Here is a 13439-nt window from a genome sequence, read left to right on the forward strand (position 1 = left end):
CCTGTAACGCTGCAGAGAAGGCGCCGCAGGCGCCTAACACTCTGCCAGCTGGAGGGGCGCGGGTACTGCGGAGCCATCTGTCACGAAGTGCTGGAAGACCGCGCCTGCCCATCCAGTAGAGGCCAGCATGCCCCCAAGCGCCTTGAATTCCTGGCCCTTGCTAAGCTTGCGCAAGTTTTGCCGCGCCTCTTTGGCACCCTCCTCAGCAGTTGCGGTGCGTCGCATCACGACCCTGGATGTCTTCCACGGCTTTCCGCGGCTGTCAGCTGGGTTCCGCCAGTGCCACCGCCGGTCTGCCGCTGCTTTCGACCGCCGCCGCCCAGACGTGCTCAGCCAGCGTTCTTCAGCAGCCTCATACATAGATGGCGCCACTGTGGGGGCAGAGGGAGTGCAGGGGCGCGGCTAGCAGGAGCTGGCAAACAGAAGCCGCCATGTCGGGCCCCGGGGCCCGTTGTGCTGCCCAAGACAAAGCAGTACCTACCTGTGCACCTCCAGCAGCCGGAGTCTGGCGCGGTGTGCAGGCCGTAATGTTGACGTGCCTGGGCCAGGGGATTGTTTGATATGGTGATGGGTAGGCGCAGGGCACAGCCTGTGCACTCGCCCTGGCAGCGTGTGGCATCCCATGTCGGCCTCCGAGCGGGCACCTCGGCGCTGCTGGCAACCCTGTGGCGTGGCTGATTTGACGGCATGGACAATCCGGGATTTGCTGCCAGGAGGGAGACATGTTCGACAGCCTGCTTGCCCAGGAGAGCGGCAGGAGCCGCTTGTTGGCGCCTAAAGAAAGTGTGTGCTACGCACGCTGTGTACTGCCTGCACATGATGCGCACACGAGGCCCCAGCTCTTCTCCATTCTCTCGGTCCTCGCGTCCCTCCCACGCATCCTCAGGTAAGGTGGAGCCCTGCTGGGCTGGGGTGGGTTGTTGCTGCTGCCTGCTGCTGCCCTGCACTGCCTCCTCGGACGGCCCTCGTTCCGTGGCGCCTGCCTGTCCTGCCAAAGGTCCAGCACGGGCTTTCAGCCCTGCTGGGCCATCCTGCCAGGCCTGTGCTAGGGTTTTGGCTCAGCCAGATTTCCTTCGAGTGACTGGGCTGCTCCGTCCCGCCACCTTCCACGCTCATGCACACCGCCTACTGAACTCCTTCTGCCCCTCCCTTTCCTGCAGCCCTCGCCTCCCTCCTTTCCTGCAGCCCAAGCATCATGCGCTTCGCCATCCTGCTCTGCCTGGTGGCCGGGTGAGCCAGGCTGGGCCCGCCCTTTGCTTGTGCCATCCGAGGGCCGCTTTCTTCCTGCCGCTGCCTCCATTCGCCCTGGAACCTTGCTTGCAATGCTCACCAGCATCCACCCCCTGGCCTCCTCTGCAGGCTCCTGGCGGTCCCCGCCATGGCCAGGCGTGAGTTGCGCAGCTGCCGCCGCCCCGCCCAGCCTGCCTCCTCCAGCCGGTGGTGCCGCCTCGCCGCTGCCGACCGCCGCCCCGCCTGCCCTCTCCCCGCCTGCCCCACTCCTGCCTGCAGGCTGCCAGGACTCGTGCGATGCCACCACCTGCGACCACCCGTGCTCCTGCGAGCTCACAGAGCTGCGCTGCCCGGGGGCTAGTGGCGGGGTGAGCGAGGGAGGCTGCCGCCGCCTAGCCCCCTGTTGACAGGCAGCACACAGCCCTCTGCCCAGCTCGCTGCCTACTGCGGTGCCAAGGGCAAGCACCTGCGTCTGGCCTGCAAGCACAAGCACACCGTGGTCTGGCCTGCAAGCACGCCATGGCGTGCGCCTGCGCCTACTACTTTCCTCCCGGCCCCTGCAGGCAACGGGCACGGACTGCAACAACCCGTGCGAGTTCTTCGAGTGCGTCTGCCCTCCCTTCAACGTGCCCCGTGGCCAGGGCGGCCGCAGGCTGATGGATGCGGTGAAGGAGCCTCCCGAGTCGGGTGGGTGCCCCGCTGCCGTTGCCTGGCTTGGGCCACAGCTGCCTGGCTTGCCCCTGCTTGCCCGCCAGCCTGCTTGCTGACGGCTGCGCTTGGCGCTCGACGGCGGCAGCAGCGCTGCACTGCTAGAGACCCCATCCGCCATTCGATCTGCCGACTTGGTTGGCCCTCCTGCCGGTGCAGGCAACTGCGGCCAGTTCGTTGATACGTGCGCTTCAGATGACGACTGCGCAAACAATGAAATTTGCGCACCGGTGGAGCACGTCACCAGCGAGAAGACCTGCCCCAAGACCAAGGAGTGTGTGAGGAGGGGTGGGGCGCGGGCGGCAGCCAGAGCCAATGAAAGGGTGCGCCGCCTGGCCAGGCACACCACAGACCTGCGCCCTCCCTTGCTCGACGCGTTTCCGGTGTTCCTAGCGCAATACCTCCTGCATGGATTCCGGCGGTTGATCCTGCCTTTGCCTTGCCCTGTTCTGCTGGCTGGCAGCAGCTGAGCTGCCAGCAGCCTCAAGACACCATCCCTCTTCCCTATATTTACATAAACACACTCCTGCCCTGCCCTGTAGTCATGTAACCTGCTTGCCATGAGCTCACACGCCTACTTGAAACAGTAGCATGAAATAAAAAGAGGGCAGTGGATTTAGGAAAGCCGGGAAGCCTGCTGTGCTGCGCAGCAAACTTCATATGCTACCCCAGGGCCTCTTGGGCTGCACCAATCTCTCCACGATGGAGGCAAGCCATGCACGCTCCCCAGGCCAATCTGAGGCACCTTGTGCTTGCATAGACAGCAACAACAACATCAACTCATCGGCGCCGCGGGGTCAACGGCACCGAGTCGCCAGTCAACTGGTCCCGTCAGTAAATATAAACTGGGAGCCGACTGGGCCCGTCATCTGGAAGAATAGCAGCAGAAACGCCCACCAGTTCTTTCCAACCGCAAGGGGCACACACGACGGCCGCGAGACGCCGCTCGCCCGCGCGCCCTACTTGCCGCGGCGGAACACGCCGCCGGCCTTGGAGGCCACGTCGCTGACCGAGGAGGAAAGCGCGCCCGGCATCTTCTTGGGTATCTTGTAGTCCTTCTTCAGGTACTTGCTGGCCGCATGGTCGGCGCGGTGGCACAGGATGCGCAGCAGCACGTCGGGGTCCAGCGCCGCGGGGGTGCCCCGCGGCGACTTGTGGAAGCGGCCCAGTGTGGCGTTGGCCTGCGGCGGTTCCAGGAGGTGATGGGGGCAGAGGGGCATCGAGTCGCGGGCATCGAGTCGCGGGCTGAGGGAGGCAGGGGCAGGGCAGGTGGGGGCAGCCCGACGGCCAGCCACCTCGAACACCAGCCTGCGGCGCGCAGGCCCTGCCCACGCCACACAACCTCCCGGCCTCCCTCCTGGCCCCTCGCCCACGCCGGCGCCGCCCACCTGCTTGAGGTTTTGGATGATGAGCCCCGTGTCCAGCTGCATCAGGTCCACCACATCGCTCAGCGGGCGGCACACCGCATCCACCTCCTCCAGCCCGATGCCGTCGCCGTCGGCGTAGAACATGGCGCGCATCTGGGCACAGGTGGGGGCGGTGGATGGGGAGGCAAGCAGGAGGTTACACGGCGTGCATGGGGTGCTGGGTGGGCGTGGATGAGGTGCTGCCAGCCACCGCGACACCTCAGGCAAGGGGTGGGGAAGCAGCAGGGCATGCATGGCACCCATGCATCCGAGCATCCAGGGACAAGCTGAGATATTGCCCTGCCGCCGCCTCTGCGCACTCACCTGCGCCATGTCAGCTTCCAACATGTCGACGTCCTGAGGCGTGAACAGCCTGCGCCAGGAGGGCAGGCAGGCAGGCAGCTATGGGCACATGTGCTGGCCAAGAGTCACGTCGGCGGGCAGCGCTATCCAGGCTGAAGCTAGCCGGGCTGCGCAGCCAGCACGGTGGTCGCCCAGGACCGCGCCTCGCCATGCCTGGCTTCTACTCCCACACACCAGGCCTCCAGCCCTTGCCCGCAGCCCCCAAACCACGCCCACACCCCCACCTGAAGGGCCCGCCGTCCAGCAGCACGCTCTGCACCGCGCTCACCAGCGCGGAGCACACGGCGCGGGCCAGCTTGGGTGGCAGCGCGTCGTGCACGTGGCTGCAAATGTCGCCCAGCAGGCGGTCCACCTCCTGCGCAGCACGTGGCACGTGGCACAGGGGGCGTGAGAGAACGGTGCACATGTCGCCAGCTCGAGGCAGAGGCTGGCAGCAAGCGCAAAGCAGCGCTTGGTGACACTGCCTGGCCCAGCGCAACCACCTGCAACCTGCACCATGCTGCAGGCATGCGGCACGGTCACAGCCGCAGCGCCGGTGCCCCACCAGTACCGCACCTGCAGCACCATCTCCAGGCGGGACACCTGGACGTGGAAGCGGTACAACCGTTCGTAGATGGTGTCTCGCAGCTCCCCAAACACCAGCTGCGGGCGGTAGTGGTGGCGGTGGCGGGGCAACACAATAGGACTTAGGTATCGACTGAGGATCTCAGATGGGACCTCGGGGAGATGCACACTCGACAGGCGGATTGGGGAGCGGCAGCCCGCCCCCGCGCTGTTTCGGAAAAAAGCGTAGCCGGCAGGCCAGCCAGGTACAGCCAGCCAGGCAGCTGGCAGCCAGCCATGTGCAGCCGGCCCCTCTCACCCTCACTGCGATGAAGCGGGCCAGGTGGTCGCGTGTGCGCGCCGCCGCCGCGCGCGCGCCGTCAAACATCCCCGCAATCCAGTCGTACGCCGACTTGCCGTCCCGCGCCTTGGCCGACCGCGGGCGGCCGTCGTCCCACCTGCGCGAGGCGGGGGCGGCGGGTGGAGGGCCGCAGCCAGCCACGCCGGTTTGGAACGACGCACGCCTCCAGCTGCGGCCGGGCAGGGCTGCACCCAATCCCGACCCCAGCAGCCTCCCCAACCCGCCTCGCCCCGCCCACCTGTCCACAACCATGCGCTCCAGGCCCCCCAGGCTGTCCATCAGGTGCTGCACAGAGTTGAGGCGCACCACCAGGCCGTCATAGTGGAAGGCCATCACCCGCCGCTCCTCCTCTGCAGCCAACGCATACAGCAACCCAGAATCAGTGACATGCATGGCACAACTGCGAGGTGTGGGGTGCAGCATGGGCACATCGGAGGCCAGGTGGCCGGCAAGGGGTTTGCCGGCACTGCGGCCGCTCAGCATGCGGCCAAAGCCCAGCGGACCCTAGCCCAGCAGCCCACCCGTGGTGCCCAGCGGCGGCAGCCAGTTGATGTTGAGCGCCTCATGCACCTTGCTCTTCATCTGAAGCATACAGAACGGCGCAATGCACATGTGGGACCGGCAGGCCAGGCCAGGCCAGGCATGTGCAGCTCACCACCATGCACAGCCTCCTCAGCTTCAGGCCCCAATGGAAGTGCAACATCAAGCAGGAAATCCTCTAAGGAAGTGCGACGTTAAGCAGGACATGCTCCCAGCATGCATGCACACCTTGGACAGCTGGCCGGCAGGCGTCACGCCGCTGGCGGCAGCCGCGGCCTGCTGCTCCGCCTGCACTGGGGATGGACGCACGCAGGGCCGCTGTCGGGCGGAGGACGCTGAAGCGAGGTACACAGCCCGTCAGCCGCCGTGCGGCGGGCAGCCAGTGTGTGGACGTACCTGTACCGCTATTTCTCGCTTGTACCGCGTCAGCGGTGGTCGTGGCGGGATGATGGCATCGGGTGAGCCCACTTGCTGCCGCACAAACTCGCAGTACCTGCAGGTTTGGGCATGCGGGATGGGGAAATGGCGAGGGGTGGGCAGCTCTCTCTGATGGGCGGCGAGGAGGAGTGATACGTTGACTCTCCTGCAACCCCTCTCTGCCACCGGCCTGTCTGTCCCAATGCTGCCGAGTGCCCCATCCCGCCCTGCTCTGCCACCGCTCATGCCCTGCCTCCCCGCCCTCTCACTTCTGCATGGCCAGGTCCACGCCCTCGGTCAGGCACCGCACCACGCCCGCCGGTATGGCCAGCTTCATGTCAAACAGCGCCTCCAGCGTTTCCGTCACAATCTTGATCGTCTCCACCACAGAGCTGCGCGCGGGAGAGGGAAGGTGGCAGGGTGGCGGCAGCAGCTTGCATGCATGCAGCATGCAGCATGCAAGACGCAAGCAGGTGCTGGGAGGCTTGGGCCCAGTTGCCAATACTGGCACTTGGCCAGGCCCGGTCGGCAGCAGCTCGTGTCACCGTGAGCCGTGGGCGCGCTGCTTGGACACGCGGGTCCAGTCCTCGGCCGACAGAATCCGATCCATCCACCCACCCAGCATGCTGATCTGGCCCTGCACGCGGCAGGAAAGCACCAGCCAGGTCACATGCGCCGGTGCCCCATGAGCAGGCGAGGCACACAGGAGGCGGCGCTGGGGTGCCTGCTCGCCTCCCCACCCTCCCAACAGGTCGCCCCTGATCCCCCGGCCACTATCTGGACACGCCCGCGCCTCGTCCGCACACAAGCCACCACCAACCACGCCCACCTGTGCCCAGGTGTAGAGCAGCGGCGACAGGCGCTCCATGGTGCCCCAGGGGTCGGGCGCCGCCTCGCTGTCCCTGCACTCCTCCAGCAGCAGCTCCTCCAGGGCCATGGACGCACGGATGGCCTCCAGCGCGCTCTTGGTCAGCCCGTTGACTGCGCGGCACGGGGGCGGGGTGGCACAGCATTGCATGTGAAGTGCAGGCATGGCATGTGATCGGAAGGAAGTAGACACAAGATGTGGCATGGAATGGCACAGGCAGGGCCCGCGATGAAAGAGAGAAGGGGTGGTAGAGAACCTAGGGCTGATCGCAGCTCCAGAAACAGTTACAGCATGGCACAGGAGGCACGCCAGCAGGCCGCTCACCCCCGATCAGCCAGGGAAGCATCTTGGCGCCGTAGACCTCGTGCAGCGTGGCGGCCGCCACCACGCGCGCCTGCGGCTGGTGCGCCGCCAGCAGCGGCGAGTAGGTGGCCGCCTCCCGCTTGAACAGCTCGGCGCAGCTGGCGGCCAGCAGCATGATGAGGTCCTCCTCTGTGGGAGCATGGTGGGAGGCGAGGCAGTAGGGAGGTTGGGAGGAAGGAAAAAGGAGGTGGCAGAGGTTGTGGGGCTGGCAGGAGGAGGTCGGCCAGCCAGAGGGGTAGGTGGCTGCGCATGGGGGCATGGCAGAGACAGCGGGATTGCGCCCAGGCCGCCTCCTGCTGGACCGGCAAAAGCTGACAGACAGGTGTTGTCTCGTCCAGCTCACCAGCAGAGACGTTGGCTGACAGCTGCTCCAGGCTGGCGTCAAACGCCGCCTCCACCGAGGCCGCGATGCAGCCATCCAGCAGCTGCGGCAGCTGGTCCCGCCGCCCCCCAGCAGCCTCCGCTGCATCCAGCACGCCAATCAGGCCCTGCAGGGGGGGCAACGGCGCAGGGGCGGGCAACGGCATCTTGATTGTGTAAACGCGGGTGCGGGTAGCCAGCGAACATGCCCCAGCATCCGACACTGCGGGAACGCTGTCCCACCAGGCCGCACAACGCATGCCCGGCGCACCTTCATGACGCGCGGGTCGTCCACCGAGGCGTGGTAGTTGCCCAGCACCTCGCACACCGACTGGCTGACGCAGGCCATGACCTCCGCAGGGAACTGGGAGTCGTACTCCTCTGCAGGCGGGAGGCAAGGACCGAGTATCGGGAACAGCAGCTGAGCAGCAAATGCGGCAGGCACGTCTGCCGGTCTGTGCCAGGTGCCAGATGAAGGTGCCAGACGCGCCACCACCAGGCACCCACACCCACCCTTGGTGACCAGCAGCGGGGAGCCGCTGCCTTCCAGGCGCGGCGAGGCGCCCGCGGTCCTGACCGACTGGATGGCCTGCCGCGCCACCTCCAGCAGCAGCAGCTCCTGGCTCACAGCAAACTGCCGCATGCATGCGCGGGCAGGCAGCGGGGCATGGGAAGGCGTGCCAGTCGGGCCTATAGCCCAAGCCATCCACGTGCGGCAAGCGCGCCAACCACCACTGGCAGCTCTGCAGGCAGCGGCATGGGGCCCATCTGCCGCAGCCCACCTGGCGGAAGTGGACCCAGGCAAAGACGGCGTTGTGGACGTCGGGCGTGATCTGCAGCTGGCGCCACACCGTGCCCTGCACGCAGGCGGGCCAGTGGCAACAGCGCAGCCTCCCGACCTTTACGCCTGGCCTGTGTTGCAGCACGGCGCCAGCCCAGCCCCAGCGCCGCGGCTGCAGGCTGCACCACACACGGCCAGCTGGCGGAGCAGCGCAGGTGGCAGTACAAGCGGTACGGTACCTGCAGTATCCCCAGCAGCTCCTGGCGGTGGTCGTTGTACTGCCCCTCATCTAGCGTGTCAAAGATGCCACGCAGCAGCAGCTCGGCCAGCCGGGCGCGCAGGCCCCATGGGAAGCTCCACCCTGCAGGCAGTCAGGCAAGGGAGGCGCATCGGCGGCTCAGCAGGTGCGCAGCGTGCCTCGCAGCCTGGCTACCCGCGGAGCGCCGCCCGCTGCCACACCGCTGCCTCCTCCTCAGCCTCCGGAAAGGGGGCTTTGCTCCCGCCGGCACCCCACCCCACCACAGCTCCCGCCCCACCTGTCTGGCAGCGCTGCGCCAGCTGGTCTGCGGCCCCAAACACCGCCTCTGCCGCCTCCCCATACTCTGCATCGTCATAGTCGTCGGCCACCCGCACATCCAGGCGCCGCAGGCCGCCCTTGAGGCGCGCCAGCAGCATGCGCGCCGAGGCCTCGCCGCCGCTGCTGCCGCCGCTGCCTTCTGCTGGCGCCGCCACCCACGTGTCCCGCACCGCCTGGCTGAGCACCAGCCAGATGACAGAGGTGACCGTGTCCCGCCACCGCACAAAGTTGCGGAAGCTGTCAAAGGCAGAGGGGCGCACGATCTGCGCGGACGTGGGGCAGCGGGGCCGATGAGCAGGTGGCACGCAGGGTCGGGATGGCCAGCCACGCATGCAGCTCGTCTGCCATGAGCAAGCCAGAAAGGCGGTACGCCTGCCCCACGGCGCTCGCCATGCCACCCGGCCCCTGGCCGGCCTCTCCAGCCGCGCGCATTGTCAGCCGCACGCGTCCACCACTGCCGCCCACCCACGCCCCCCAACTCCTCAACCCCCCACCACCGCCACCTCCACACACCTGCAGCAGCCTGATGTGCATCTCCAGGGAGGCCAGAGAGGTGATGCCGTGCTGGCCCACCAGCGTAGTGATGCGCTGAAGCTCCGCCGCCCGCGTCTCGTTCAGCTCCAGGCTGGCACGCAGGTCAGCCAGCAGGCCGGGCGAGGCCTGGGCGGAGGCGCAGGACAGGAAAATGGCGTAGGCCAGCTCCTTGAGCTGGTACTCCTGCAGGCCTGGATGGCTTAGAGAAGAAGCAAAGGGAGTGGGCAGGGCACCCGCCACCGGAACCAGGCTTGCCTGACGTGACCAGCGGCAGCGGCGGTGCACTGATAGCGCAGGCACGGCGAGGCCTGCCCGCTCCACCACAGCAGCCTAGCACTGTACCCACCGACTTGCAGCGACTTGAGGCGTAGCTGCGGCAGGTGGGAGTCCTGCTCGGCGGCCGCCGCCGCGTCGGCGGCTGCCGCCACCGCAGATGGCGTGGCGTCGCCTGATATGAGCGTCCTGAAGTCCACTATGCCGCCATCCTCTCCCCCGGTGGTGGTGCCGCGGGGCGGGGTGGATAGGTAGTCCTTGCGGGCGGCAGCCGAGGTGGACGTGGAGATGCAGGCGTTGATGAGGTCCAGCGTCGGCGCCCCCGACTTGAGCTGCTTCAGCAGCCTCTCCACAGACAGCGCATCCAGCAGCCACTCGTCAAAGTCGGAGCAGCCCACGGGAAGCAGCACGTCCCTGCCGCGGACTTGCAGGTCCTGCGGGCGGCAGCGGCAACGAGAGGCCGGGCTGGTGATCGGCGGCGGGTGGGTGGGGGTCGTTACCCTCCTCTCCTCGCCCAGGGCAGCACAGTACACTGCACTGGACACACACTGGACCATTCTACCACCAGATCCCTCCGCCTGGCTCAACATGGCCGCGAACCACCACCCACCTGCAGCAGGTAGCGCAGCAGCGCCCGCCGGTCTTGGGCCAGCTGATGCATGTCGATGAAGAACAAGCTGCGCAGGGAAAGCAGGGCAATGCTCGCAAACTGGAGTCTGGCGTACCGCGTCGAGAAGGAAGTACTTCTACGCCTCTCTTGTGTTCATTTAGAAGCCAAAACATCCGCATTAGACTCGTCACTGGTACTCCTTGTTTCCTGATCATTCGTAGACCGCGAAACTGTTTTTGGCTTCATGCGAGCTGGCCGCCATCTCGTTGCGTCCCCTCGGCATGATCCACTTGGTCAGCAGCGGGAGCGCGGCCCGCGCCACGCCGCGAGCAGGCAAGCAAATACTCCAACCTGAGACTCGCGGACTGTGGCCGTGGGCACACTGCTGGAGAAGCACTGACAGCCATGCTGCCTGTCCCGCCATGCTGCAGGCGTGGTCACCTCTGCTGCTGCGGGCGGCTGGGCTGGTGCTGGCGGGAGCGGCCGTCGCTACGGTCTCCAAGGCACAGGCAAGGCGTGGTCTTAAGTGCTTGGTCCAAGGCTGGCAAGGCTGGCAAGGCTGGCAAGGCTGCCTGTGCGACCTGTTTGCGTGAATTTGCGCTCAGTCCTGCTCTGCTGTCCGGCCATACAGCGCCCACAGCTCATTTACCATGTGCTGCAGGAGCCCCCGCCTCGGTCCGCGTGGCGCCTGGGCCTGCAGAGCGCCCCCCCAGCCCAGATCATCCCGCCTACGGGCCTGCGCGCGGCATTGGTAGCGGCAGCAGTGGCGGCAGCAGTGGCGGCAGCAGTGGCGGCAGCAGTGGTGGCAGTGGCGGCGGCAAGGACGAGGGAGGCGGCGACCCAGGCAATGGGCCCAGCCAGCAGGTATGCTCGCTTCGCTGCACCCACCTGACCCCTGGCATGTGCCTGTCCGGTTCCCAACACGTGGTGGCTGCTGCGCCTGCGACTTCAGCTGCACATGTCTCCCGCGTTGCCGTGGTGCATGAGGTGGTGGCCCTGTCACCTGCAGCTGTGTGCGTGTGCATGTGTGTGTGCACATGCTCAGCCGATGGCACGGTTCGTTGGGTTGCTGCCCTGCTCACGGATGCTTGCTGTGGCACCCAACTCACCGGCACCCTGAAGCGAATTGCGTCATTGCACTGCAGGCCCCCATCCCCCCGATTAAGATAGATGAGAAGGCGCTAACCGACGCCGTCATCAGCGCAGCAGCCCGCCAGCTGCCCACGGCACTCAGCTGGCTGGGAGGCTGCATCTTTGCAGGCATTGCTTTCTTTTGCGGCTGGGTTTTCACCAAGCTGGAAAAGATGGATGACAGGCTGGAGAAGACGGAGGATAGGCTCAGCAACAAGATGGAGGCCCTGTTCAACAAGCTGGACGACAAGATGGAGGGCCTTTTCAAGGACCTCAAGCAAGACATCAACAAGCTGGACGACAAGCTGAACAAGCTGGACGACAAGCTGGACGACAAGCTGAACAAGCTGGCCGACCAGCTGAGCAGTGATGTTGGCACCATCAAACTGGTGGCAATTTCTAGCGCCGTGGGGGTTGGCCTGTATGCCCTGTTCAGGCCATCTCGATAGAGTTTGCTCCTACAGCGCTGCCGCTGAGCGCCTGTGTAATGAGGGACGGGTGTCACACCAATGGCATCAAAGTTGCAGCTGCTGCTGCGTCACAAGGTCACACCTACAACAGTCCCTTCCGTTGATCGTCATTTGCATGCTCAATGTGCATCATTACATGAAAAGATATGTGGGTTGGATGTGATGTGGGATGGGCGCAGGCAACAACTGTGCGGTGGGCGGCCGCTATGAGCGCGCCTCGTGGCGTCGCGACGCTGGGGACGGTACGCCTGTGCCTCTGGCGCTGGACGCCACCACTCGCCTGCCTACCCTCCCGTCTGGAAAACCAGCCACCCAGCTGTCTACTTCTCCTTGTCCTTCACTTCTGCGTCCTGGACGTTCTCGCCGCCGCCACTGCCTTCGCCGCCCTCGCCGCCACCGCTGCCCGCCAGCGACACACCAACCTTCATTACGGCCTGCTGCAGCTCATTGCTCTTGGCCTTGATCTCCTGCATTGTGCAGGGAGAGGTCCAGTAAAAACGATTGAGAAAGAGAGGGGGAGGAGCCCATCAGGGAAGTGCTACACACCGCAACCGAGGGGCCTCGCACACTTGCTGCAAGTAGAAAGCTCCTGCTGACAATCCCAGCCTCCCCAGCCCCCAAAAGCTTCCTTGCCAGCAGCAGACCGACATCAAGCAGGCAGGCAGCCCCAGCGAGACCACCTCGGCATTCTCGCTCTCCATCACGCCCCGCAGCTCGGCCACCGCGGCGTTGATCGAGTCCACCACATTCTGAGGCAGCCGCTCCTTGTACTCGGCCACGCTCCTCTCGGCTGCAGCGAGGGCACCAGGGCAAACAGGGCAAGGCAGGTTAAGGGAGGCCCGCTGCACGCCCCGAAAGCAGGTGACGCCCACCCGCCGCACGCACCCAGCTCCAGCTGCCCACTGCGCACCCCACAGCTAGAGCGAGGCGGAGCATTGGGAGGCTGGCTGTGCCTGCAGAGGGTCTACCCCCGCCTTGACCTTCCCAACACCTTCGCCCCCCACCCCACCCCACCCCCACCAGAGTAGATCATGGAGTCGGCCTCGTTCCGCGCCTCTATCGCCGCCTTGCGCTCCGCGTCCTTGGCCGCATACCGCTCCGCGTCGCCCACCATGGACTGAATCTGCTGCTCGCTGAGGCCGCCGCTGGACTGGATGGTGATGGACTGCTGCTTGCCGGTGGACTGCGGGGGGCGGGGTTGGAGATGGGGCGGTGATGCAATGAGCAAGTGCGTGTGGTGGTGGGGTGGAAAGTCGCATGCATGTTGGCAGTAGGAACCACGATGACCGTGCTGCTTGCCAAGCCGAGCAAGCACCAGCAAGAGGTGCCGGGCAACAGCCCAGCCAACCAGCAGGCAGGAGCCGCGTCCAGACCAGCGCGCCCAAGCCAGGGAACGGGCCGGCAGCCAGCAGGCCGGCAGCCAGCAGGGCGACCCACCTTGTCCTTGGCGCTGACGTGGACGATGCCGTTTGCGTCGATGTCAAAGGTGACCTCGATCTGGGGCACGCCGCGGGGGGCGGGCGGGATGCCCACCAGGTCGAACTGCAGCGGGGAGGGGAGGAAGGAAACGTGTGAGGAGGAAAGTGTGGGGTGGTGGGATGGGAAGGACGTGTGTGCGAGGACGCATGGGGAGGAATCGAGGGGGCGCCAGGCCTCCAGAAGGCAAGACAGGGGCAGGGCGCGCACAGGCGGCCGTGTCCCAGCCCGAGCTGACCGCATGCCCGCTCGGCGGCCTGTTCCGCGCCTTGCTGCGTGCAGCCCGGCGTTCTGCCCCCGCCCACCTGGCCCAGCATGTTGTTGTCCCCAGCCATTTCTCGCTCACCCTGGAACACCTTGATGCCCCCCTGCAGAGCCAGGGGAGGAGGGCGGGGAGACCAAGAAGAAAGAAGCCTAAAGGTTGGAGC

The 13439-nt window shown here is 66.2% G+C and overlaps 3 protein-coding genes across 3 annotated transcripts in view; 1 reads left to right on the forward strand and 2 right to left on the reverse strand.

Annotated features, from left to right (window-relative positions):
- Positions 1 to 1195: 1195 nt before the first annotated feature.
- CHLNCDRAFT_137405 (hypothetical protein) lies at positions 1196 to 2528 on the forward strand (the record flags this gene model as incomplete). The annotated part of the gene is made up of 6 exons (XM_005845023.1): positions 1196 to 1230; positions 1360 to 1388; positions 1510 to 1598; positions 1794 to 1917; positions 2098 to 2216; positions 2481 to 2528. The coding sequence occupies 6 exons, from the start codon at positions 1196 to 1198 to the stop codon at positions 2526 to 2528; spliced, it is 444 nt and encodes a 147-aa protein (XP_005845085.1).
- Positions 2529 to 2897: 369 nt separating this feature from the next.
- CHLNCDRAFT_137406 (hypothetical protein) lies at positions 2898 to 9985 on the reverse strand (the record flags this gene model as incomplete). Its single annotated transcript, XM_005845129.1, has 23 exons — positions 2898 to 3119; positions 3327 to 3458; positions 3669 to 3717; positions 3932 to 4062; positions 4263 to 4349; positions 4570 to 4708; positions 4850 to 4961; positions 5133 to 5193; positions 5380 to 5439; positions 5548 to 5644; positions 5838 to 5960; positions 6114 to 6205; positions 6398 to 6549; positions 6761 to 6928; positions 7143 to 7287; positions 7431 to 7540; positions 7673 to 7793; positions 7942 to 8016; positions 8180 to 8301; positions 8477 to 8780; positions 9031 to 9242; positions 9398 to 9758; positions 9935 to 9985. The coding sequence occupies 23 exons, from the start codon at positions 9983 to 9985 to the stop codon at positions 2898 to 2900; spliced, it is 3126 nt and encodes a 1041-aa protein (XP_005845191.1).
- A 1755-nt stretch (positions 9986 to 11740) lies between these two features.
- The window catches only part of CHLNCDRAFT_36653 (hypothetical protein), a 6458-nt gene continuing 4759 nt past the window's right edge, over positions 11741 to 13439 (reverse strand). Inside the window, exons 16-20 of the mRNA XM_005845130.1 lie at positions 13317 to 13379; positions 12973 to 13077; positions 12556 to 12718; positions 12216 to 12325; positions 11741 to 12002 (exon numbers count right to left, since the gene is read on the reverse strand). Of these exons, the coding sequence (XP_005845192.1) occupies positions 11856 to 12002; positions 12216 to 12325; positions 12556 to 12718; positions 12973 to 13077; positions 13317 to 13379 (588 nt within the window). The 3' untranslated portion in view covers positions 11741 to 11855. The remainder of the gene's footprint in view (positions 12003 to 12215; positions 12326 to 12555; positions 12719 to 12972; positions 13078 to 13316; positions 13380 to 13439) is intronic.

This window comes from Chlorella variabilis (genome assembly GCF_000147415.1).
Source record: "Chlorella variabilis unplaced genomic scaffold CHLNCscaffold_19, whole genome shotgun sequence".
NCBI classification, from domain to species: Eukaryota; Viridiplantae; Chlorophyta; class Trebouxiophyceae; order Chlorellales; family Chlorellaceae; genus Chlorella; species Chlorella variabilis.